This window comes from Panthera leo, chromosome C1 (genome assembly GCF_018350215.1).
Source record: "Panthera leo isolate Ple1 chromosome C1, P.leo_Ple1_pat1.1, whole genome shotgun sequence".
Classification (NCBI taxonomy): Eukaryota; Metazoa; Chordata; class Mammalia; order Carnivora; family Felidae; genus Panthera; species Panthera leo.
In genome coordinates this window covers 219,427,590-219,452,730 of record NC_056686.1, presented here as the reverse complement: position 1 = coordinate 219,452,730, position 25,141 = coordinate 219,427,590, and the positions used below count along the sequence as shown (strand labels likewise).

Here is a 25,141-nt window from a genome sequence, read left to right as displayed (position 1 = left end):
GCCCAGCCCGGGCTCTTGCCCAGCGCAGACTTGAGGATGCAGCACGCACCTGGGGCGAAGGCCAGGGAAGGAGCGGCGAGGGCGCTGAGCTGACCGTCAGACACGGGTGGGCCGTGGGGGGCGGGAGGGCCACAGAGGTGGGGAGGGGGCGCACGGTCGGGGTGTGAGGGCGACGGCGACTGGGGAGAGGGAGGAGAGTGGGCCCCTCCAAGGTTGAGGTTGGGCCTAGGGCCGGAGTGAGGGGGAGGTCAGAGGGCGGTCAGGGTCAGGGTTAGGACTGTGTTAGGGCAGGGTTAGAGCCAAGCATTAAGGAGTCGTGAAGTAGGCCTTGAGTTTTTACTTGATACTCGCTTATTCTAAAAATCTGCAGTCCGAGATTCTCTTTCCAGAATTTTGTGTTGGTTTTTTGTTTTGTTTTTAAATGTTCATTTATTCTGCGACGGTGAGCACGGGTGCGTGAGCAGGGGTGGGGCCGAGAGAGAGGGCAAGAGAGAATCTCAAGCAGACTCCATGCTCGGCACAGAGCCCAACGTGGGGCCGGGTCCCACGAACCGTAAGATCACGACTTGGGCTGAGATCGGGAGTCGGACACGTAACCGCCTGCACCACCCAGGTGCCCCATGTGTGTTTTGATGAGAGACAAACTCTTTAAAGGCCTGATATACAAGCGAAGCCATTTTAGATTTCTTCTTAGAAAGAAATCAAGCTTTGGTTCAAACCCAAAAGCCTGGCTTGTGGCCCATGTTGTGCACTTGCCTTGTGAACAAGTACCTGCAGGAAAACCATCTTGTCCCTCACACATGGACCGATGCTGCTACCTCCCGCATCCCTCGATGGTAGAACTCAGGATTCCTGCTACGCGCTAATCTCCAATCTTTGGAGCTTTTACAAGATGTGAAAAGTATAGAACCCTGTAAAACCGTTCATTCTCTAGACGCCTTTCTTCCCTGCGAAGGCGTGTTTCCTGGGCAGTTGTCCTAACTTGGGTTCAAGCAAAACTCTTCTTTTAGAGATTCCAAAAGGTTTGTTCATTTTGCACCTCTCTCTCTCTCACACACACACAGACACACACACACACGCGCACATGCACACACACAGTTTCATGGGCCCTGCTCTCAGATCTGCTCACCCTCACCTGGAGCACCCCACCTCTGCTCTCCCCTCCCCGCCTGCCCATCCTGCAACCCGCCCATAGCAGGCTGCTCCCTGCCAGCCCCACCCGTGCCCACCTGTCCACTTTAAGTTCCTCCAGCACATATGTGCTGAGCTGAGTGGGGTCCAGCCTCCTCTTGTAGGCCAGCTCCCACCACGGCGGGGCTTGTACTCCCGGAAGCCACGTTGCAGGCTTGTGGAAAGCCACCCCGCGTGGCAGCCAGAGGCGCAGTCTAGATGAGAGACCGGGCCTCCGCCGTGGTCCCAGCTGTCCGCCGAGCCCTGCCAGAGGACCGTGTGGTGGCGCAGGTCAGATCCTCCTGAAGGAGGTGTCCTCATGCGGAGTCTAGCTCCTCAAACCCCTGCGATGCTCAGACACTGAGGTCCGGACCCCACCGTGGGCAGTCCGCACCCTGGCAGGCACCTAACGGGCACCGTCTCGACTCCCAGCGACATTTGGCAGAGTTCTTCATTGTTCAGTGTTTTAATAAAGTATTGAATAGATTTAAATGTACAGTCATGTGCACGTTCACAAATTAAGAAATGGAGCTTCCAATGACCTTCAAGCGCCCCTGCCTCCTGCCCCAGTTCTGAAACCCTGTCACGGCACCCCCCAGGGGCAACTGGAGCTGCCGCCTCTTTTGGTTCCAAGGTGGCACTCTAGATTGTTCTGCTCCTTCCTCTCCGGACTCTCCCCTCACGCCTCTGTCCCAAAATTGGAGTGCACGGGGCTTGGTCCTGGACCCTTTTCTTGCCCCATCGCACACTCTCCATAAGCAGATGCACCCACTTCCATTGGTTCATCAGTTACCAAATGCCCGACTCCAGCTGCCAGCTCCAGCCCAGACTCCTGGACCACACGTGGAACTGCCTCTCACGCGTCTTCCCCTGGATGCCCGAAAAGCACCTCAGGTGCAACTTGTTCAAAACCGACAGGACCCCCCTTCACCTCTTGCTCTAACACTAATCTTCCTTCAAAGTTCCCCGTCTCAGAGAATGATCCCCCCCCTTGCTTCCCAGGCCAGATATTTGACTACCATTCTTGAGACTCGATTTCCCCTTCCCTTCTTTCCCCCCTCCCTTCTATATCCCATCCATCGTCAATAAGTTAAATATGCAGTGTAAACCTAGTATCACCCACTGAAAAAAACAAAAGTTATAATAAATAAGCCAATAGAGGAGATAAATGGAATACAGAACAAAACATTTGATCCCAAAGAAGGGAGGAAACAGGTACAAAGAAAGGATGAGATAAACAGTACACAAATGTCAGGTGGTAGACTTAACCCAGCTGTATCAACACTTACATTAAACGTGATTGGTCTGCTGTTCCAGTTAAAAGGTAAAGATTTTCAAACTGGATGAAAGAAGCAAAAGATGATAATATACTGTCTGAATGACACTTGTTTTTTTCTTTTTTAAGAGACAGAGAGAGAGAGCTCAAGAGAGACAGCTCACATGTGAGCAAGGGAGGGGCAGAGAGAGAAGAAGAGAGAATCCCAAGCAGACTCAGCGCTGTCATCACAGAATCTGATGCAGGGCTGGATGCCACGAACTGTGAGATCAGAACCAAGCCAAAATTAAGAGTTGGACACTCAACTGACTGAGCCACCCAGGTGCCCAGAACACACACTTTAAATAGAAAGGTAGGTTAAAAGTTAAAAAAAAAAAAAGTAAAATGAAAGAATGGAGAAAGAAAATGCCAATGCTAATCTCAAGAAAGCTGGAATGAGTAAATTAATATCAAAGTTGACTTCAATACTGGGAATATTACCAGAGATTAAAAGGGACATTTCATACCAATAAGAGGATCAACTCATCAAGCATGTCTAACAGTTCTAAATGTGTATTACCTAATTTCGGAGGTTCAAAATATGGGAAGTAAATTAACAGAACTAGCAGGATAAATAGAAAAATCCACAACTGCAATGGGTTATTCTGACACTCTTCTCTCAGTAACTGAGAGAAAACAAATAAGGATATAGCTGACTTGAACAACAATCAGCTTGTCCAAGCTGATACTTAGAGAACGGTGTGCCCAAAAAGAGTATGTAATCTTTTCACGTGCACATATGAACATTCTCTAAAATAGGCCAAACACTAGGCCACAACATATGTCTCAATTAAAAGGAATTAAATCATAAAGAGTATGTTCTCTGAATATGACACAATTAGAAATAACAAAAAGATATAAGATGTCTGAAGAATGCCCAAATATATGGAACTTAAAACAACATAATTAACTCAAGGGCCAAATAAATAATCAAAGGGAAACTAGGAAATATTTTGAACTAAATGGCAATGAAAACACAACTTACCAATATTTATGAGACAAAGCTAAGGCCATGTTTAGAGGAAAATGTGTAGCTTTGAGTGCTTATATTAGAAAAGAGAAAAGGCCTAAAATCATTGATCTAAGATTCCACTTTGGGAACCTAGGATAAAAACAACAAATTAAAATGAAGAAGAAAGGAAATTAAAAAAGTAGAAATTTAATATAATACAAAAATAACAGATCAAATCAATAAACTGCAAGTTGGTTTTCTTGAGAAGATCAATGAAGTTGATAAACCTAGGGCTACACTGATCAAGGTAAAAAACACCCCACAAATTACTAATATCAGAAATGAAAGAGAAAGCATCAATTCAGATCCTACAGACATTAGAAGAGTAATAAAAGAACGTCATTAATAACGTCATGCAAATATATTTGACAACTCAGTTCAAATGCACAAATTTATTTTTTTAAGTTTATTTATTTATTTTAAGAGAGAGAGAAAGCAGGAGAGGGGCAGTGAGAGGAGAGAGAGAGAATCCTAAACAGGTTCCCTCCTGTCAGTGCAGAGTCTGATGTGGGGCTCAGTCCCACTCACTGTGAGATCATGACCTGAGGTGAAATCAACTGAGTCACTCAGGTGCTCTGAAATGCACAAATTTCTTAAAAGTCACAGCTTGTCGAAATTTGTACAAGAAATAGAAAATTTGAATAGTCTATATTTAAGTTGTTGAATTCATAATCTAAAACTTTCCCACAAAGAAAACCCCCAACCCCGATGGTGTCACTGGTGAATTCTACCAAACATTTAAGAATAAAATAATATCAATCCTTAGCACTTTCAGAACATAAAGGAGAACACTTCATTCTACCCTCATTCTAAACCTGAACAAAGATATTACAAGAAAACAAAAATACAGAACAATATCATGTATGAACACAGATATAAAAATTCTTTAAAATATATTAACTGAATCCAGCAATGTATAAAACAAATAATACATTGCACACAAGTATCCTGAGGATATAAGGTTTGTTTTAACATTACAATGTCAACCAGTATAATTGACTACATTAATAAAGGGGAACATTTATATAATCATCTCCTCCGATCTTCCTTGCATTTATATAATGAAAGAAAATCACTTGATAAAATTCAACATCTGTTTCTGATAGAAACTCTCAAAAACTAGGAATAGGGGGAAATTCCCTGTCTGATAAAGAGCATCTATAAAAAAAAAAAAAAAATCATGCCTAATGGTGAAAGACTGAGTGCTTTCCTACTGTGATCAGGAACAAGGAAAGTGGCTCTCATCACTTTTACTCAAAATGGTATTGGAGGTCCGAGCCTCCAGAAATAAAGCAAGAAAAAAAAAATGAATTCAGGTAAGAAAGGAAGAAACAGAACTTTCTGTTTTCACATAGGACGTAATTCTGTATGTAGAAAATCCTAAGGGATTTACAAATCAAAACCAAAACCAAACAAAAAACAACCCAACCCCCAAACTATGAATAAGTGAATTAACAAGGCTATAGGACACAACATAATATACAAAAAATGTATTCCTATATACTAGCAAAAAAAAAATTAGAAAAATGAAACCTAACATACAATAGCATTTGCAAGTGTTGAAAAACAAAGTAGGTAAGAGTAAGTGCAAAATATCTATGCTCCAGGACACACAATACTGCTGAGAGAAATTAAGGAAGACCTCAAAAAATGGGCAGGTATACCATGTTCATGGATTTGAAGGTATCAATTCTCTTCACGTTGCTCTAGACGATCAATCTAATTAAACATCAAGCATCATGTTCTGCTGCTTTTGCTTTCTAAATGTACCTCGACAGTGACCTCTTCTCTCTGCCTCTCCTACCTCCCTTCTGGGCAGGACACCATCACCTGTCTCTTGATGTCTGCGACAGCCTTCTATTTGGTCCCCTCCCCATCTAGAGACTCCGACCAGAGAGAGAAGTCACATATACACCTATCAGGTCCTGCTTAAAAACTGTGTAGTGGCTCCTTACCACCCAAGGTGTAAGACCCAAGCTCCTTAAATGGACCTCAAGACCCTTACCTACTTTTCCAGCCTTAGCTCCTGCCACAGTTGCTGAGCCTACTTGCCACACTGCAGGCACAGAGAGCTTCTTTCCATTTCCTGAGGCTGCTCAACTCCTCTGCCAGCCCCTGCTTGCCCTGCACTGCTGTCCCCAGGCTGATCAAGGGCCACCCCTACACATCAATGCATCATCTATCCCTCATCATCAGTACTGTCCAGATGATCTGTGTGCAGACAGTCCTCAAGGGCAGGGTACTGGGCATCTGAGCCCCATCCATAGCACCCCACACACACTCACAGAGGGACTTCAGAATGAAGGGACAGGGGATCAGGGTAGTGGAGAGGGATGTGTTGGTGCTGGTGGGTCTTCTCAATAGGCCTTGGGGGATGAGGGATGAGATCACGTCAGTCAGATCGTGTGCGCACGCGCGCGCACACACACACACACACACACACACACACACACACACACGTCATGGTGCCCCAGCGTCACACCTGCCCAGGTACCAGGAACCCACAAGGGACTAGGACTGGCCCCTGATAGAGCAGCCAGCCCAGTCCAAGCCAAAGCCGTTTCCTGATCCATCAGCCTCCCCTCTTGGGTGATTTGTGAAGGGACAGGCAGCTGAGGGTGTGTATGGCCTGAGCCCCAGCCCTGGAGGGGAGGTGCTTTAGGGAAACAAGCATAAGCATGGTCCTGACTAAAACTCCATGGCCTGAGTTCCCCAGGACGCTGAGTGAGCCGGCTCCCAGGCCAGACTGCCCTGTCTGTGCAGAAACAGCCTGTGCTTGCTGGGAACCAGAGGAATAGCCAGAGGGTCCCAGCCAGAGCCCTGCATCTGAGGTCCCCTGGGGAGGGACGGGGCCCCAGAGCCGCTGAGTTGAGTACTCCTGGGTGCTGGAAGGCCCAGCCTGCCCCTTAAAGTTCATCCTCAAAACCAGCAACGACCGTCTCCTTGATGGAGCAGCCATGTCCAAGGCCTTGTGTTGGGGTCCAAAAAGCCCCCAAAGTGTCCCTAGGAAAAAATGACTCTTCTATTCATTTCAAAAGGCAGCATATCTAGCTTATATCTATTAAATATTACAGGAGAAAAAAAAAACCAGTAAAACCAAATGATGCAGACATAGGACACTGAGCGAGAAAAAAATGATTATTAACGGAGAGACAGAGAGGAAAGAGGCTGGAGCATCTGAGAACCTCGGCCCCGTCTGGCTGGCCCTGTCCCGTTCACCCCAGCTCTGTCCTTCCTCTCGCCCCGGAAGCCCAGACCCAGCCAGGCCCCCTCCCTGACTACCGCTCTGAGGACACCAGGATCTTGATACTCACCCCAGGACCCCTGCGGCCCCCAATGCTGACCCAGGCCCAGGGGAAGGAGGGCAGGCGAGGACAACGAGAGCAGACCCAGGGCCGGGACTGGGTAGGACATGGCTCCCACAGAAAAGGCACGGTCCACCTGCCCCAAGCAGGAAGTGGAACGAGAAACCAAACAGGTGGTGTGGGGCAAAGTCTGCTGGGAAGGCCGGAAAGGTGGCGTTCCCACATGCACACACCCAGACCTGCCCGTCAGGGGTCTGCCAGGGCCCCCGGACACAGGAGGGAGGCCCTTCACCCGAGTAGTCCCCCACCGGCCGGTCCAAGAACCAGGCCTCCAGGGCGTGGCTGGTTGCTGCTGCCCAGCTCCCCGGGGCCACAGGCCGGGTCCGAGGCGGGGCTTAGGTCAATACAGAGGACGGGTCAGACAGCAGCGCACCGGCCCGGAACCCGTGGGGTCTGTGGTCTACAGCCCCAGCTCATACCGGGCTGGGTGGGGGGCCAACGTCAGGTGGCTGACGGAGACTGGAAGTCGCCCGTGCATCGGGTCCTCCTGTGGGGCGGGGGCGGGCAAGAGCCCTCTTTCGGTCACTCTTGTCCTCAGCAGAATGAGCCCCGCTGGTGCCCACCCCACAGGCCCTTCCAGGCCAAGGACTCCAGGGCAGACATGGGGGCACACTGAGTACGGCCAGGGCTCGGGCACGTGTTCAGCAAGGACATCGAAGCCCAGAGAACACAAGCTACTTCTGGAGCTCACTCGGTCAGAGGGAGGTGGCCATGCCCAGGACAGCCGGGCCTGCCTGCCTGTTGAGGATGCCCTGGGGGTGAGGTCTCCTTCAGCTCTGCCTCCCACGAAGGAACCATGCGAAGGAACCACAAGCTGGCGCAGGCCCAGGGGGCTGGCGGCCAGGAGGGCGCGAGCCTCCTCCGGCGCGGGGGCCACGGCCCGTGCCCCACCGGCCCAGCCACGTCCTGGAAGCCCGGCTGGTGTCTGGCCGCCTCTGCCGGGCTGCCTCTCCATCCGTGGCACCTCCAGATGCTGGAGCCCCTCCTCCGTCCTCCACTCGACCCCAGAGAACTGGTCACTGCGAGGGGTCTTGCTCACACGTGAAGGGGCGTGGGGCAGCGAGGTCTTCCTCGGGCCTGTGTCGCGGCCCCCAGCCCTCCTTTGGAAGGTGAGGACGGCGACGCCACGGCGCTGGCCAGTCAGGGAAGCGGCGGGGGTGGGGAGAGAGGCCCGGCCGAGACCAGGGCTGACTGCGTCCAACCGGTCAGAGGCCCGGGGCCCCCGGGGACGCCTCCTCCCACGTCAAGAGCAAACGACTGCATCTGGCACCTCCAAACGGAAGGGAGGCGGAGGCCGAGAGTCCCTCCGGACGCCCAGGTGGGGTAAGGCCCAGCAGGGACAGGGCGGACGACGTGACCGGCACCAAGGTGCTGCCCTGGGCTGCTCCCTCCTGCTCCCGTCACGGGGCGGGCGCCCACGGCCCCTCCACGACCCTCCAGGCTCCCACCACCCACTGCGTCCTCAAGCAGCCTGCCCGTCTCACAGGCCAGCAGGGCCCCGAGGGAGCGCAGGGCCCGGGCCTTCCCCTGCTCCTCAGGGAGAGCGGACTCGGCCTGCGGGTCCCCGAGACGAGGCTCCGCAAACCGCTCAGTACTCACGTTTATTCATAAAGTTTCTTCCTAAAAACGTCTGCCGTAATAACCGGTTCTAAACAAGATTTGTCCTGCTACGCTCTTGTCCCCTGTGAGGCCTCTCTCCGGAGCCGGCGACAGATGCCGTCGAGGGTCTCTGGGAGGCTCTCCGGCCTCAGCGCCATGGAACAAGGACGCCCGATGCAGCGGTTTTTGCTTTTCCGAGGCACCTGCTTCGCCCCACGGCCACCTCCCTGCAGGACCCGCGGGCACGTGCAGCCGTCCGACTCGGGGCTGTGAGCCACAGCATGGAGGCTGGTGGCACCGTGGGAGGGGGCCTCTCACCCCCCAGTCACCGGAGCCGACACGGGGGTCACCCAGTTAGGTTTTCATAACTGCCATGAAGGAGGCCTGCAGGACGAGAGACGGCGAGGTCTGGGCAGGGCCGCCCTCCTCCGAGCAGCACTGCCAGGGGCTGGGACTGCAGCCCCGGGCTCTCGGCTGCTGAGGGGCTCTGCCTGGTGGCCCCCATGTTCACACACCGGTGTGCCGGTGTCCCCGGGCACAGCCTGGCCTGCAGCCTGGCCTCTGGGAGGAAGCTGGGGTAATTCAGACCCCAGGGCGCCAGGCGGCCCCAAGGCAGAGTAACGGGGTGGCCCTCTGCCCTAGGGCCCACACGTACCTCCTGGAGAAGCTGCCCCAGCCTTTCCTGGCTGTGAATGGAGCGCCTGCGGGAGAGAAGACACGGTCGGCCTCCTGGCCCCCAGCTCGAGAGCAGCCACGCTCCCCCCACAGACTCCCAGGCAAGGAGGGGTCCCAAGGCTCACGCCCTGCCCGCTGCTGCTCTGCGGGGACAGACAAGCGCTGGGGCAAGCAGGGCAGGCGGGAGAGAACAGGCAGGTGAATACTAAGACACCGAGGGCCACCCCCAGCCCCGGAGCCCCACCTGTCTATTCTGGTGGCGATGGTCACCGTGAAGGCCCCTTCTGTGTCTGGCAGGTAGGTGGAGGGCACAATCCTGTAGGTCCCCGCCGACAGGTGGCAGAGCCGGCTCACTTCCTGGGCGTAGCAGTGTGGCACACAGCTTAGCAGAGGGTCCTGGAGCAGCAGGCGGGACGCGCCCTGGCTCCCGCCATCCACCGGAACCTGGCGGAGGCGTGGGCTCAGACGGGGTCGGGGGGTGGGGCTGTCCGCTGGGCCGCCACGGCCACCAAGTCCTTCCCAGTCTCGGGACCGCACTCCCTTTCCGAGGCCGGGGTGTCCAGGGTGGGGAGGCGCCCGGTGCAGTCTGCCCGGATCTCACGGTGACGTCTCCCACATCACACTCCCTTTTCCAGGGAGGAAGGGCCACCAAGCCGGAGAAGCTGGGCTCACACTCACCGAGGCCCCACCGCCCTTGTCAGGCGGGCGGCCCCATCAGGCGTGGGGGACCGCCACGACCACCACTGCCCAGGCCTCTGTCCTGAGGGTCGTCTGACCGGCTCCTGGCACTGGCACTTGTATCGAAGCTCCTGGGTGCCCCAGCTGGCAGCCCGGGGGCAGCGAAGCTCCAGAATGAGCCCTCAGCTCTTGGGGAGCACAGTGTCCTCCCAAGCGTACAGAAGCTGCTCAACCAGAGAAATTCCCACTCTTCCTTCACATCATCTGCACCCCGGGCTCTGTGTGCCCACCCCACAACGGCGCCCAGGGCACGGCTCCAGGCTGCCCTCCTGGCCCATGCCCTCCTCGGCACCCAGCATGAAGCGGGGCCCCCAGGAGGGGCACAAATGTGAGCTGGGAGCCACTTCATCCCCGTGGAGTCTGGGCTTACGACCTCTGACCTCCGGCACCGCACTTGTCCCCCTTCCTCCAACTACAGGTCTGCTGGGCTTGTCCCAGCTGCGTTACAACACAGGGCGGGCAGACTGAGGTGGAGGGAGGTTTGGGAGGTTTGGGGTGGTGTTTGTGATGTGCTGGCCCTACTCCGGCCTCAACACGGCTTCCTCTCCTCCTGCGGGGGGACAGCTCTCTGCTCTGAGAATCACCTAAGCAACTGCGATCGGGGGCATCTGTCTGCCAGGCCCTCACGCCGGCTCTGTGGGCGGGTGGGCTCCCTTTCCTGTTCTTCCCCGCGAACCTGTGCCATGAACTGCGTCATGGCTTTGGGGCGGCTCCTGGCGGACCGCCTTTCCTGGGGCACGCTGTCGGGTCTCCTGGGCGAGAGGCGCGGTTCTAGGGAGCAGACCTGACCTCGTGACGCTTGTTCTGAGCCAGGGTTCTAAGCTGACCTATGACCCCATTGAATTACAGACTTCACGAAACCCAGAAATGGATCTTGTATGGGACCAGCCGGCCTGGCTGTGCCCACGTGACCCCGTCCAGGCCTCTCTGTCCGGCCTGGCCGCCTGTGTGGACCAGCCCCCCCGAGGCCTGCCCTGTGCCCGCCTACCCCCGGGGACAGGAAGGGCTTGCCTGGAAGACGTGGAAGCCGATGGGGTGGCACTCGCTGTCACGGCAGTGTTGGCGCAGAGTGATTCGGATGCAGCGGGGCCCTGCGCCCTCAGGGACCGAGAGGGGGAAGCAAGGGTTGGTAGGGTAGGAGGCGAAGTTCCTGCTGCCCCCCGCCGTCTGGCCGATTCTCCAAGAGCCCCGCAGCTGCACGGTCTCCCACTCCCCTGCGGGCAGGGCCTCCCCAGAGGCAGGGCTCGTGGTCGCCGGCTTGATGGCACTGCCCGGGGGAGACACAGGAGGACCCGGCTGTCATGGGCCGCAGACGCACACGGACCGCCAGCAAGCTGCCCGGGCCGCTCCCCCTTCCTCCGCTGAGGCCCTCGAGGGAGCGCGGCCTGGAGACCCCACTTGCCCCTCTCACCTGAGGGAGACTCTCCCACTGGAAAAGACCCGGAGCAGAAACTGCCCCGGCACGTCCTTCAGGAAGGTGCTGGGGACGGCCAGGTAGTAGCCTGGGCCGAGTTCACAGCGGAGGTGGACCTCCCGGTCGTAGGCGTGGCACACAGTGCCAGCCACGGGGGGCGTGGACAGGACCCTGGGCAGGCTGACCCGCCGCTTCTCCACCTGCAGAGAGGGGGCCCGTGTGCCAACGTCCCGAGACCGGCCTGCCGCCTTCACCCAGCACAAAGAAACCGCCCAGACCTGTGGGCCCCGCCCCAGCACGGCAGGGGATGGCTCAAAGCGCCCAGCAACCCAGGGCTCTCACTCGGCCCCAGGGGTCAGTGGCTCTGTCCCGGATGTGAGCCTCCAAGCCCTCCCGCTCTGGGGAGAACAGAGGAGGACCGAGACAGGGCTGTGCCCTGGTCCCTCCGGCCGGTTCCGCCACCGGCTGCTTTTCTTTTCGTTTCCCTTTGTCTGACGGATGCCGGCTGGGTTAGGCGGGGCTGGGTCTGTGGGAGCACCAGCTGGTGTATGACCCTGGGGTAGGCGGGGGACACCTGAGGCTCCTGGCGGTCACCGGTGTCACTCTTGTCCTAGCGCCCCTAGGCCCTGAGCAGGGAGCCGGGACCAAGGTAGAATTACCTTCCAGATATGCAGGCCCACGGCCTGGTAGTCCTTGCCCAGGAGGCTGGCCGGGGTCCATGAGGCACGGTCGTCCCTCAACGGTGCCCGAGCCCGGCCTGCCCAGTTTGCCGTGCGCACCCTGGGTCTCTGCAGGACGGTAACGTACACCTCGCTTGGTTCCGAGACCCGCAGCCAGAATTTGGGGTTGCTGGGAAAGCCGCTGTTGTTCCGACAGCCTCCTGCAGACTGCCCCTTGACCCAGGCCCCGGGTAGCTCCTGAGTGTGGCACAGCTCCTTTTCTAGATGGAGAACCAAGCATCGGCTCCAGAAAGGGCTCCCATGCCACCTTTCCTGCCACTCTCACCAACACCAGCCACGGCACCCTATAGGAGGGAACCCCGTGTCTCCCAGCACCTTGAGCTGCCAGGGACGGGAGGAAGTGGAACCATCTCTCTGCACTGAAGGAAGCAGATTGGGGCCTGTAGCCAGGCTGGTGCCCAGGAGCCCCCAGAGGGACGCGGGCTCCGCTCAGCCCTGACTTCCGAAGGCAGAGCCCATGCGGCTTGCCGCCCCCCCCCCCCCCAGGCCTCCCCCAGGGTGAGCGTGCGGGCCTCCCCCAGGGTACGGGCTTCCCCCAGCGTGCGGGCCTCCCCTTACCTGAGTAGAGGCTCTGTAGGTGGCCAGCCTCCGTGATCGGGAAGCCCACGGTGACCTCATCAAACTCCTGGAGGAACTCCTCCTCTTCCACCCAGAACTCCCCTTCCTGCAGCTGGGACAGCAGTGTAGCCTCATCCGCCGGGTCCACCTGGCTCCACCCTTCGCCCCTGGAAGACACTTCACTTCAGAGGGGCCTCTCATCCGAGAGTGGACGACACTGACCGAGGAGCCCTGTGCCCTGCCAGCTCGGGTGGCTCCACGCTGGCCTTCCGCAGTCACCTCTGTCCTTCCCCGAGGGCCCCTGTCTCTAGACACATCTCCCCAGAGCAGTGTCCTCGAGCAGGTGAACGAGAGATGTGTTTGATCGACTCAGGTGGAGCTGCCACCAGCCTGGGCTCGGGGGCAAGCGTCGGATCTGCTGACCGGTCACGGCCGGCCACGGGGAGCGGGTCCAGAGCCCTCATTCAATCCAGGTTCCCAGCACCAGTGAAGGTCAGAAAGCTGAGCACTCACAAGTCCCTGTCACCCGCAGCCTGATGGGGCACCTACCATTCCGTGGGCACCCTCAAGACAGGACCCCAGGGTCTAGGGTTGCCTTGGTCCCGGCACCATGCACGACACCGGCCTCCTAAGGTTGTCTGGGGCCGAGCACAGGACTCAGGGGACCAGAGGTGGTGCCAGGAGGGCCTTGCTGGAGACCAACCATGCACCGTCCTGACCAGCTACGAATCGTCTGCCACGAGCCACGGCACCAGAGCCCGGGACACACACGGTTGTGACACACACAGCTCTGAGTTGCCACTCGGGGCCCCACCCTCCCGGCCTGACAGCAGTATAGTTCTGGCCTCACCCATACTCACCCCTCTCTCCAGGGCCCCTGCCAGCACCGCCGGCCCCAGGGGTTCTGAATGCGCAGCAGCAGGATGGCCTGGCCAGTCCGCCCCCGGAGCTCTCGCAGATCCGACACAATGAAGGCATGAAACTCCCCCAACTCCCTGGCACCTGGGAGAGACACAGCTGGGATGTGGGCAGGGAGTCCCCAAACCGAGCAGACCCACGGGTCTGTCTCCTTCCCCGCGGGCTGCTCCAGCCCACCCTGCTGTGGCCACACCAGCACCCAGATCCCCACGGACCAGTGGGGCTCCTTTCCCGACCCTGTGGACAAGCGAGCTTAGGAGCGGCCTTCGCCACGGCAGAGCCACGGCGAAGGACCCGGGTCTGGACTCTGGCTCTGCGGCCACAGGCCCGGCAGCTCATTCCCTTCTCGGTGGCTCGGTCCTTGCCTGGGCGGACGAGAGAGGATGGCCGGCCGGCCGACAAGGGGCACAGGGCCCCTGGTGCCGCCACCAGCACTGTCAGCGGCAGGTCTGTGACCTCCCGGCGAGGCTGGCTCGGGTGGCATCGCACAGCAGGTACTGCTGGAGGAAACACGTGGTGTGGGGTGGGGAGACCGGAGGCTCCAGAGAGGAAACCACCCCATTTGCCCAGAGCCCTTGGGACAAACAGACGTGCAAAAGGAGGGGCCGAAGAGTGAAGGAACTCCAACCTGGGAAGGGGGGTGGCAGTCCAGAAAGGAGAAGAAACCCCAGGAATGTCTTGAAAAGCTTTATTTACAACGGCATTATAGCCACCACTCTTGGGGTCTGCCTCAGTCCTCAGTCCTGAGACGCTCCAGGGGGATCCCGATGACCTCCCGCAGCCCCCTCTTTGCCTAGGGGCTTCTGCAAAGCCTGGCGCGCCAAGAACTGACCCCACCCACCCTGGGGGCAGCCGATGCCAAGACTCAGGGAAGGTTCTAATGCTGTGTCACGCACAGGCTTCTGCGGGCTTCCCTCATTTCCCACACATGGGGGCAGACCCAGCCCTCACGCACAGGCCGGGCAACTGAATTGTCCACACGTGTCCATTTATTTCAATGTCCGTATTCTGGGGTCGTTATGACTTTCATAGTGAAGTTCATCCTGGACGCTCTCAAACACGAACATGTTCAGTAATGCCGTCTATAACGCGAGAAACCGAAAAGACCTTAAAGGTCTGAGGTTAAGGGAAAGAGTAAGAAAACCACAGCAGATCTGCGAACGGAACTGACACTGACAGTTTACACGGCACCTGAGAAAACGGCATACGGTGCAAAATGCAAAACACACACGTGTTGGTGGGAAAGACCTACTAAAGTCCGTGAAAAAGTCAAAGGAGCTCTGTTTGCGTGTTGTTTTCCTTTCAACAAACTTTCTCTGACGAGTGCGAGGACCACCAAGGCGGGAGCCTCAGTACTGACTCCGCCAGGTCGCCAGCCGGCCCCAGATGCTGCCGCCACCCATCTCCTACGAAGTCTCCACACGGCGGCCGCCCGCAGGGTCCGGCCTCACCCTAGCGGTGAGTCGGGGAGCAAGGGACACCTCCCTCCAGAGAAGGACGGGTGGTGGGGACAGTCACACACCAGACACCAGCTTTCAAGGACAAACGTCTTGCTTTCCACTCGGCCCCGATGGGGCCGCAAGAAGAAGACGCACGTGTGTGCGGGCCTCTCCCCTGCCCACCCCCCCCCCCGCCCCCCGCTTGCGTCTCACCTGCTCTGGAACTGAGCACCGAGCAGCTTATCAGGCACCGGTCCTTGAGGCTGAGTAGCTGCCGACAAGTCCTGTGCTCTGAGCCGCCAGGCCTGTCCTGTCGGCCGCCGGTTCTTGCCAAGTCCTTCAAGCTCCACCTTTCCGCCAGGCCACCAGTGAGGTCCACCAGGGCATCCGCCACCTGCCCGGCCCACAGGTGCTCATAGGACCCATAGACCCTAGGGAGACAACCGCAGCCAGTGAGCCTCTGGCCCGGGTACCCTGCCCCTTCCATCCCCACACCCAACACCCCCAGATCACCTCGCCCACCACTTCAATTGCTTCTCTTTACTCCTGCCTCATTCTCCTCAAGTCCAGGCATCACCTGACCCTGAAAGGCTGTAACGTACAGCGGCCCAGCAATGCCCTGCCGCCTCCAGGGCAGACATCAGCACGAGGCGGTGCGGGGCGCAAGCCTGTGAACACCCACTCCTTGCCTCTCGAGATCAAACCCCACACTGGCCAGGGGATGGAGGGACTCGCTCACACCAATATCACTGCGGGCCTTCCTCGCTCCCTTAGGGCTAAGGCCTATCGGTGCAGCCTCTCTGGGCAAGCTGATATATGCATCCTAAGAGGAGGCTTCTTCGATTCAGACCCCGGGTGAGGGTCGTGGTCTCAGGCAGCACCAGGCTAAACAAGCACTGCGACCTGGGTGGCCTCCCACCTCCCACCATTTCCAGGGGAGGGAAACGCACACCCTCTCCCTCTGGAGGCGATGCCTTCATGCCCGACTTTGAGATGAGTGCGGAGAAAGGGGGAGCGGGCCGGGGATGGGGCAAACCACAGGCCGAGTCTCAGAGTTTCTGTCTCTGGACAAGTCAGTCCCCACGCCGGCCTGGCTGTCAGGTCCCTGGAACGGAGGAGGACACTGCAGCCCAGGGAGAGCGGGGACGTGCTTCCCGGGGGCAGACTCAGGCCGCTGTGGCTCCCTGCCCACCCCGACCCTCCAGCCTCCGGCACGCGTACTTGGCATAGACCTTCTCCAGTAAGGGAAGCCAGAACACATCCTCTCTCTGGCACCGGGAGAAGCAGAGTCTCCCTGCAAGACAAGGCAGACGGTCATCTATGGTCACCTCCACCCAGCGTCCAAACTGCCAAACTCGACAGGTAAAGGAGCCGCGGTACGTTTGGTCGAGCCAGCTCGGCTGTCCTGGAGGAATGACCTACCGTGCACAGGGAAAGGCAAAAGGAGACCGTGAGAGGCAATGCACGCAGCGCCCTCCAAGCACCTTCATTGAGCCGTTCCAGGGGACCCTGCCGGTCTGCCGAGGGCCCTCCCCTACTCCTCCCCGGACGGCAGCGCTTGCAGGAAACCTAATCGTCACACGGAAAGCTAACCGACTTTTCAATGGACGCATCTTAGGGCCACACTGAGGGAGCCGAGTGTGTCCAGAAGCTTAAAGCCAACCTTTATGTCCTATTGTCCCAAATAAGCACTCGACCTGAATCCAAAACAAACGTGACTCTTACAGGCACGAGTGACCCAATTTTCAGCACAGCCGGTGGCAGACGGCAGGTCACCGTGGGCACAGCAACCCCCCGGCTGGAGGCTGGTGCCTCGGGATCCGGGCCAGCCCGTCCACTGCTGGCTCTGGTGTTGTGACCCCACAGGTGTGGGCTTTGCCCCGGACACACTTGTCTGGTCCTGGCTCTGCCCCTCAGTGGCTACAAACACGAAAGCAGTGGTTTTCGCGCTCTCACTTATGAACCAGGGTCAAAGCCAGAGAGGCCCGGAGAACAAATGCCAGCAATTGTGGTGTGCTTAGCAAGGCCTGGGGACCCAGGAGGAGCTCTGGATGGGTCACCACCGTCAGCCTTGCTGCATCAATCAGTAACATTCTAGCGACAAGCCAAACAAAGAGCTGTGGTGCTCCTGGGGGAGCACTCTGAGCAGCCCTCCTACACCTGTGCTAGCCGCCCAGCCTCGGAAACCATTTCAATCACCTTTTGCCAATTTACATTCAAAGCTTGTTTAAAAAACAACAACAACAACCAGCTAGGAAAACTTACTCCAAACCCGGGGCATTCCTACTCTGGGCTGGCCTGCTCATCTGTGCATCCCTCCAAGGGTGTTGGAGGGCAGAGCAGGGCAGAAAGCACCGGGGAGCCCTGGTGAGACGGGGACACGGTGTCTGTGCCTTGGAGCCCCTGGGGCCTGTGAGCAGAGCCCTCCCTTTCCACCAGCCATGCTGGGCGACCTCAGCAGAGCCCCGTAGAACAGGAGGTTCGGCTGCCTTGCCTCCCGCTTCCTTCCTGTGCGCAGCAGACAGGAAGACAGAGCAGAAGAGAAACACGCTCGGACGCAGGTACCTGGTCCAGGAGGCGCCGGCTCTTCTGCAGGGCAGCACAGGCGCACAGCAGCCAGCAGTCTCCCAGCAGCCCTTGCTTCACCTGTCCTTCCTGTGGGTTATCTGCAAACAGCCGGGGTGTGGCACAGAGCTCCTGAAATAAAGAGTACACCTCGTCTGAAGGCTAGTCTTTAAAACGAAGAACACGGGATCTAGGCGACAGGCGCTGGGGAGGAGCTTTTCTGGTCATCCGCATTGCCCAAGAGGGGAGGGGAAGCAGCTGGCCTCCGCGGCCTCCATCTGTCAGCCCTCCTGGCTTCACATCATCCCATCTGGCTTAGGTTCTAGGGTCCTCTTCTCTGTCTAGCTTTGTTAAGTGGCAAAACCCCAGCTCGGGATGGATCCCACGTCCCCCTTCTCCAAACAGCTAACTGTTGGCCTAGAAAATGGTTTCACTTAAGTCCACACTGGCAGATCTCAAATGGGTCCTCCATACTGCTGGAAACTGAAACCCTTCTCTCCAAGGCTTAATTGCCAACTCCCCAGACTACTTTATTCCCTCTTCTCTACACTTCTACACTGCCCCCCTCTTGCCTGCGCCCCTCTGAGCTGATGACCTTGCCAGAAGCTTCATCAGAAGCAACCTGACCTGACCCCCTCTTGTCTTCGGAGCCTGGGTTCCTCCCACGACCCCCCCCTTTCACCCCTAGAGGCAGAATCCACCAGCAGAAGACGGAGAGAGAACCCCCATCCTCTCTAACAGACCATCCCCCCTGCATTAGCTCCCCTTGAGGCTTCCCTTCACTGGCAGACTTCTTGAAACAGCTGCTCATCACTTCCTCCTCCCTCAGCATAGGCCCCTCTAGCCTCTGAGCCGGTCACCTCTGTGTGGTCAAATCCAGCAGGCATCTCTCTGTTCTCATCTTTCCTGGCACCTGCAGGCATCAGAACAGTGGCTGAGCCCCTGCACTTCCCCACAGTCCCCTCTTGGCTCCCAGGGTTCCATGTGTCCCCGCTCGTCCTTTTTCCTCACTGCCTGCTGCTTCTCGCGGCTACCTGCCAGGGCACCTGCTTGGACACCCTCGGAAGTGTGAGGGTCCCTCAGGGCTCAGTTCCAAGCCCTCTCTTCTTCTCCAGCCCCACTTTCTCCTGAGACACTCTTCAGGGCCCTGAGCCCTGTGACAGCGCCCATTCCCAGAGGGAACCTCTAGCCCAGAACTTCCTGAGTGCCCGACTCTCATGCCCACCTGCCTCTGACAGCTCTGTTTGCTCCTGAGAGAGCAAAACCCAACCCGAGAGTTCCATCCCTAGCTCTCCCCCACCTCCCCGTGTCGCCTAGCACATCACCCAGGTGCTCAGTCTCGAAGTCTCGAAGTCATTCCTGAGCTTGGCTTTATCCTCACCCTCCACTTCCAGTTGGTCAGTAAAACCTGTTAATCCCCCTCCAGAGTACTTCTCAAACCCACCCACTCTGAAGCCATCCTAGGGGTGGCCATGCTACCAGGAGCATCACTACTGCGATGGCCACCTGCTTGCTTGGCGGGTCAATCCCCCACCCAGCCAGCAGTAAAAGTGAGCTTCTTCAAACATAAACCCACTCAAATCGCTCCTCTGCTAAAACCCCCAATGGCCTTCCAAGTTGCCTAGAATCCATTTTTAACCCGAATTCCACTGGCATGGCCTGTAAGGCTCTTCATGCTTTGGCCCTCCCGTCCTTCCACACCAAACGGGCACTTTCCGTGTTGCCCAAATGCCTCAGTCGCCAGACCCAAGCTGCTCTGGCTTTGAGGGCTGCTGGCCATGCAGGCTGTGTCCGTGCAGACGAGGGAGGGTCGTACCTGAGGAGTCTTACTGGGCAGATACACTGTTTCTAAGGATTATCAACAGAGCACTGGGCCGGAGCATCCCCGCAAATTGCCACCTTAAAGCGTTTACATCTGAAAATGCAGGTGCACGAAGCCCTAAACAACTTTGCTTCGTAGGCTCAGTCTGGCCCTTCCAGAAGACCACGGGCGTAGCAGATACCAGCAAACACAAGTAACGGGGCAGGCCCGCTGGCGGCCAGGAGGGCCGTGCACACCACAAGCTAAGTGCGGTCAGGCGCCCGTCGGGGCAGAAGCGGGGCTGGGTTTGTGGGCCCTGTCGCCGGGCCCCGAGCCTCCTCCGGAACCAAGTTCTCACAGGCGCGGGCCAGGCGCTGGTCCTCCCGCACACCCGGGACGGACCTGGCACGGAGCTACGAGGGGCTCCCTCCCGACGGACCACCCCCCCCCCCCCCCCGTTTCTGGGACAGACGCGGCAGACGCGGCCACCCCTCCCGCCGCGCACCGCGCGGGAGGCAGCGCCCGGAGCCCGGCCCTCGGCTCGAGAGCCGCGCCGGGGGCCGCACCTGGGGCCTCCTCCACGTGATGTCCTCCCGGAACTGGGCCAGCGGCGTGGAGAAGCTGGAAAACAGTGAGGAGTCCGAGGCGGGGAAGTCGGCGTCTCGGAACAGCTCCCTGGCCGGCGCCCGCATCCTGGGCGCTCGGGGCTCCCATTGACAGCCCGAAGGAGGGCGAGGCCCGGCGCGCGCCCGTCCGGTCGCCGCGGTAACCGCCGGGCCACGTGACACAGCGGCCCAATCGCACTCGAGCGGCGGAAGTCCAAACGGATTCCCAGTATCCCACCCTCGGGGGCGTGGCTCCCGAGCTCGGCTCTCGCGAGACCGTGCCATCGCCCGGCGGCACTTTTCTTTCCCCGGGAGGTGTGTGCGAACTCGCCCGGCGGAGACTCACGGGAGGCTGACGGGCTTCGTGTCCTCTGGCCGGTGCAGCTCGGGCTGGGGCGTCGGGGCCGCTTGGACTCGCGGGCGTTCGGGGCTTAAGGGACCGGAGAGGCCTCTTGGGCCGAGGTCCGGGCCGCGGACTACAGATCCCAGAATGCAGCACCGCCTCCCAGAATGCGCCGCTCGTCCCGGCGCTTGGCGGCAGGTCGGGCCGCCTGTTGGCGGAAGGATCCGGGAAGCGAGCGCCGCGGCTCGCTTGGGAGGGCAGCGGTGGGGCGCGGTGGTGTGCTCCCGGGACCGAGCCGGCCCGCGGTGAGGGGGGACGGGGGTCCTCCGGGCCTAGGAGGCTGTCTCGAGGCCGTCTGGGATCGGACGCGCTGGATCCTGAGCGGGACAGGGGATGGGACTGCGGCAGATGACCGGGCATCTGGTCCTGGTGGGCTGGACAGTGAGTGACCTGCTGGACGTGCGGTTATAGCTCCTGGCCGCTCGGTGCTGCGGGGAGGCGAGGACGGCGATTTAGGGACCTGCCTAAGCATTCACCTTTGCTGCAGATGCCTGTACTTCCCCATTCCCGGGAAGGAGGGAAAGCGGCCAGAGGCTTGTTGTCTGCCTGCCTGCCCCTCCAAGCCTGCTTCACTGTGTCTGGCGCCTTCACAGAGGGTCGGGCAGGGGAGGAGAAGGCGGCCTGAGCCCTTCTCGTGGCAGCTCTGTGCCACCTCCTAGGGTTAGTCAGATCTTGCATTCCCAGACTTTTACCCAGCCCCCTGGACGTGAACGGTGGTCAGATTGAAGCCCTTCTGCAGACCTGGAAAGTCCCTACTGCCAGAGAACAAACCGAACCTGGTCCCGGAGCCTCTACCCCAGGTTCCTCTGACAGCTGCAGCTCCTCCCTCTGAGAGGCCAAGAAGGGCCTGCATGAGTGGCAGCTGCTGGTGGTAGTGTGACACTGTGTTAGCCCTACCCGCCAGGCTATTTGGGGGGGCCTCGGATATTCCTGTTGCTGTTCTAGAAGAAAACTACATAGCCCAACACCTGTCTCTGGGATGCTAGGACTTAGGGCACGACCATTCAGCATCCCTGTGGCAGTCACTCCCCCAGAAGATGCTAATGAGTCCTTGGCAAGCTGGTGGCTGCGGTAGCTGGAGGGAATCCGTAAAGGCCCCGGGCTCTGCTTCTTGTAGGGATCCTGAAGGAGTAAGAGACAGATTTCCTACCTGCCCTAGGGTGCCGGACAACTCCTCGCCCCAGGTAACACATTGGGGTGGTTAGCGGCAGAACCGAGGCCAGCCCAGGATCTGGACTCTACGTAGCGGCCTTTGCTGTGTCACTCACCCTGGCTCGTGAGGCCTGGAGAGCAGGCAGCCTCCTACAGACGTGTCATCGTCCAGGGGTGGGCCTGTGCCCAGAGAAGTGGCCCGGAGACGGGGTGCTGGGAAGGCATTAGCCCAGGCCTGGAGTGACAGGTGAGTGGCCAGTACTGAGATGGTCCGAGGCCTGCCTGCCGCAGCTCCTGCACCACCGTTACCCCATGTGTCCCGTGTTCCCCTCTGCCGCTTGGGCCCACCCGCAGCCCTATGCAGAGTGGGGCCTGTGGCTCCTGGAGTATTAATAGGAGTTGGAGGCAGCCTGAGGGGTGTGACAAGAAGGTGTTCTGGAGGCAGCTAGTTCATGACCCCCAGTTCCCACAACCACAGGCCCTACGACAGACAGTTAGTTATTTGAAGTGTGAGCCTCGGGGTTGTCCCTGTCAGGTGGGAATACCACCCTATGTCACAGTGCTGTTTGGAGGTTACAGGAGAACGAAGGTAAAGGTCCCCCAGCCGTCAGGCAGGACCAGCCTCCCTACTGACCACCTCCCAGCCCGCGGACGGTGCACATCTAGCCGTTTCCTTTCCCAAGCCTGTGGGTGTTCACGGGTTCTGTGGAACCTGAAACCTGCCTGCTCCCCTCCACCCTCCCCGGGTTATCACTGCTCTGGAGTGTTTGTGCTCCGTGGCTTTGCTCACACTTGTGCCTGGATGACCGTCCTTGTTGTTTTTCAAGGGATGTTCCCTGGCTTCGCAGCTGGGCTTGGGGGTTGTCTCTTCGAACCCCCGCAGCTCTTCTGGTCAGCGGGCAACAACCAGGCACTGGATTCTCATGTGGACACAGAGATTAAAGCCAGTGTCCTGCCCACGCTTCACCCAGGGTGGGGGAGGGCAGGCCAAGGTGTCCCAGGGGAAGGGACAGCTGGTGACAGCTGGGCCGAGGCTGCAGCCCTGGGCTGGCAACGTGCCACATCCTGTCAGGATCCACCGTGTGGCTGACCCTGCCTCACCGGCAGGAGGCCAGCTCACTTGCTGTTGAAGTCATCCGGGGAGCCTGGACCCCTCCCTGGCTCAGGGTCAGAAGTTAGAAAGGGGTGTGCGCCCCAACTCAGGGCAACGGGACATGGGGAACAGCCCTGTGGGGGACGCCGGAGCTGTCTCCAAGCTTCCCAAGGGCACACGATGGCATGTTCTCCTGTAACCCGCCTCGGATGCCCGTGTGTGGGAATGTGGGAACAGAAACTGCTGCGGCCAGCTGGTGACCACACGGGACAAGCCGGAAGACAAAGGCCAGCGTTACGGAGACTCCAGAGCAGAAGGATGAAGGCCCTGCTGACGTCCCTGAGCTCCTGAACTTGTTGGTGCTAGAATGGTCCACTTTGGGATTTCTGGTCATAGGTTGTAAATGCAGTTTTATTGTTTGAGTACATTTTGAATCGGATCTTTTGTTGAAGCATAACTGACCTTGTGCAGAGACCTCTGTTGATTATCCACTGCTGTGTGTCCGACGACCCTCACAACTTAGGAACTTAAACCGATATGTATTATGTCACAGTTTCTGTGGATTAGGAATGTGGCAGCCGTTCCCGTGGGTGGTTCCGGCTGACGGTCTCTGAGGAGATAGCAGTCAAAATATTGGCCAGAACCGAAGTCCTCTGGAGGTTGGCTGGGCCTGGAGGCCTCAGTTCCTTGTGTGGACCTTCACGAAGCTACTTGGGTGGCCTCACATCATGGCGGCTGGGTTCTCCCAGAGCAAGCGACCCAAGGGAAAGGAGGGCGGAAGCTGCGGTGTTTCACGGCCCGGCTCAGGTGTCCTGCTCCATCGCTCCTACAACCCTCCTTTCGCTGGGAGCGAGTCACCCAGTGCAGCCCATACACCAGGGAAGGAGCGTCAGAGAGTCTGCGGACGGGAGTTAAGCCCCCCGAGGGGTGAGATGAGAGTGGGGCGTGTGTGGGAACCGGATGAGCAGTCGGGGAGCCCGGGCCCTGGCGTGGTCCAGAGGCACTTTAAGGGATCACGCCCTGTGCATTGGGCTCAGGAGGAGGTCCTCGAGGCTAGGGTGGCAGAGTGAGCCCGGAGGCCCAGGGTTTGAACCAGCGATGGAGAAGGAGATTTAGTTCCTTTGAAGGTCCTTGGTGACTAGTCACGTGAGTCAGAAAGAGGGAGGGTGCCCCGGGCCCTGTGGAATTGGAGGGACTAGCTTCATGCCCTGCCGGTTTAGGAAGCTCCTGGAACTCCCAGCAAAAGAACATTCTTTGTTCAGGGACAGGCCTTGACGCGGACTTGGGCCAGGCACGTTCTCAGTTACACTGGCGGGTCTGAATGGCAGGGCAGTTTCTGGCCCACAGAACAGTGTGGGCCCTGTTTCCCACCCCCAGCAGCCAGAGAGGGGCCTAAGGTCCTGATCCTGCGGGCAAGTCTTTCTCTCCGGGAGTCTCCAAATGAGGGAGGGCGTAGGGGCGAGGTCCCCCAGCCTGCAGGGGCCGCCTCCACCGTGCTTGTCCCAGAGCCAACTGCCCTCAGAACACTGAGGGATGGCAGGGGCCCGGGCCACCATCCCAGCAGGTCCAGGGGCCCAGAGCCTGGACCACTCTGGAGTCACCTGGGCAAGGATTCTCCTGGCTGCTCTTGGCCACAAACCCTGTGGTACAGAGGGCCCGGGGTGGTTGTGGGGATTAGGTGAGGAAACGCAAAGTGCACGGCTGGTTCCGGGTTAAGGGGGGTGGTCAGTGAGGGTCACGGTCCTGGGCTATGGGGGTGGTCAGCGGGGGCCATAAATACGGGCTGCTTCTTTGGGCACGTCCAGGGTGGAGTGGGCGTCGGCCCCTAGAAGCCCAAGTCTCTCCTGTTCCCCGGCTGGAAGGTTCCAGCGGAAGGAACCTTCCCAGGCCAGGCTGGAACAGGGCCGCTCTGCCTTGCCCGGCTCGCAGTCAGTTCTCCAGGAGGAGTGGGTTCCGCCTCTAAGGGCTCAAAGGGTCCAACTCCTTTGAAACGCTCTGTGTTGAGCTTGCGTGGTCCTTGCACATCCCAAAGGGAGGAGGCGACAGCCCAGGGGTGCATTGCTATAGTGGGGACACCGCCAGCACCCCAGACCAGGCCGACCTTGCCCACTGTGCTCTCTGCGACGGAGGAATGGATTCTTTTCAGGTGATGTTTTAGATAACATTTCTAAAATAATAATACAAGCTCCTAATAGGACCCTCCCCCCCCCAACCTATTGTTCCCAAGTGGCCCTAGGGGTCATGTGCACGATGAAGATCATTTCCACAGTTGATGCTGGTTCTCCGAGGGGAGCCCACCTCTGGCCCTGGCCGTTCTGTGCATCCCGGGTCCTCACCCTCCTACCTGCCTGGCTGCTCCCTTGTCTGTCCCGAAAATGCAGCTGTTGCCCAGCGTTCTGCCCCCAGCCCTGTGTGGTCACTACTGCCACTTGTCACCCCCCCCTTCCGTGCACGTGGTGGCAGTGGCCAGTGTGAGCCCCTCCCCAGCTCTCCCGTATCTCTGGCAAGGTGCCTGGAGTGCTCCAGATGTCCTCTCCTTCGTCAGCATGGGTGGGTCCCTGAGGAGTGATGGTGACGGG

At 58.4% G+C, this 25,141-nt stretch overlaps 1 protein-coding gene across 2 annotated transcripts; it reads right to left on the bottom strand.

Moving 5' to 3' along the window:
• Window positions 1-3,997: 3,997 nt before the first annotated feature.
• Window positions 3,998-20,077, bottom strand: CAPN10 (calpain 10). Of its 2 annotated transcripts, XM_042950803.1 has the most exons (13): window positions 19,325-19,710; window positions 18,369-18,421; window positions 17,509-17,640; window positions 16,165-16,361; window positions 15,157-15,374; window positions 13,447-13,588; window positions 12,587-12,753; window positions 11,948-12,228; window positions 11,286-11,488; window positions 10,886-11,141; window positions 9,381-9,580; window positions 9,117-9,162; window positions 3,998-8,845 (listed from the first exon to the last, which is right to left on the bottom strand). In XM_042950803.1, exons 2-13 carry the CDS (start codon window positions 18,393-18,395, stop codon window positions 8,816-8,818), a joined length of 1,899 nt encoding a protein of 632 aa, XP_042806737.1. In that variant the 5' UTR covers window positions 18,396-18,421; window positions 19,325-19,710; the 3' UTR covers window positions 3,998-8,815. The 2 variants fall into 2 exon arrangements, with proteins under 2 accessions (XP_042806737.1, XP_042806736.1); XM_042950802.1 differs by lacking the exons at window positions 18,369-18,421; window positions 19,325-19,710 and adding an exon at window positions 19,876-20,077.
• Window positions 20,078-25,141: the final 5,064 nt, after the last annotated feature.

Coding starts and splice junctions, on each gene's coding strand:
- CAPN10 (XM_042950802.1), bottom strand. CDS start 20,001: ATGCGGGCGCCGGCCAGGGAGCTGTTCCGAGACGCCGACTTCCCCGCC. Junction 12,754..13,446: donor CAGGGGCCCTGGAGAGAGGG/GTGAGTATGGGT, acceptor AGTGTCTTCCAG/GGGCGAAGGGTGGAGCCAGG. Junction 11,489..11,947: donor TGGGCCTGCATATCTGGAAG/GTAATTCTACCT, acceptor CCCTCTCTGCAG/GTGGAGAAGCGGCGGGTCAG.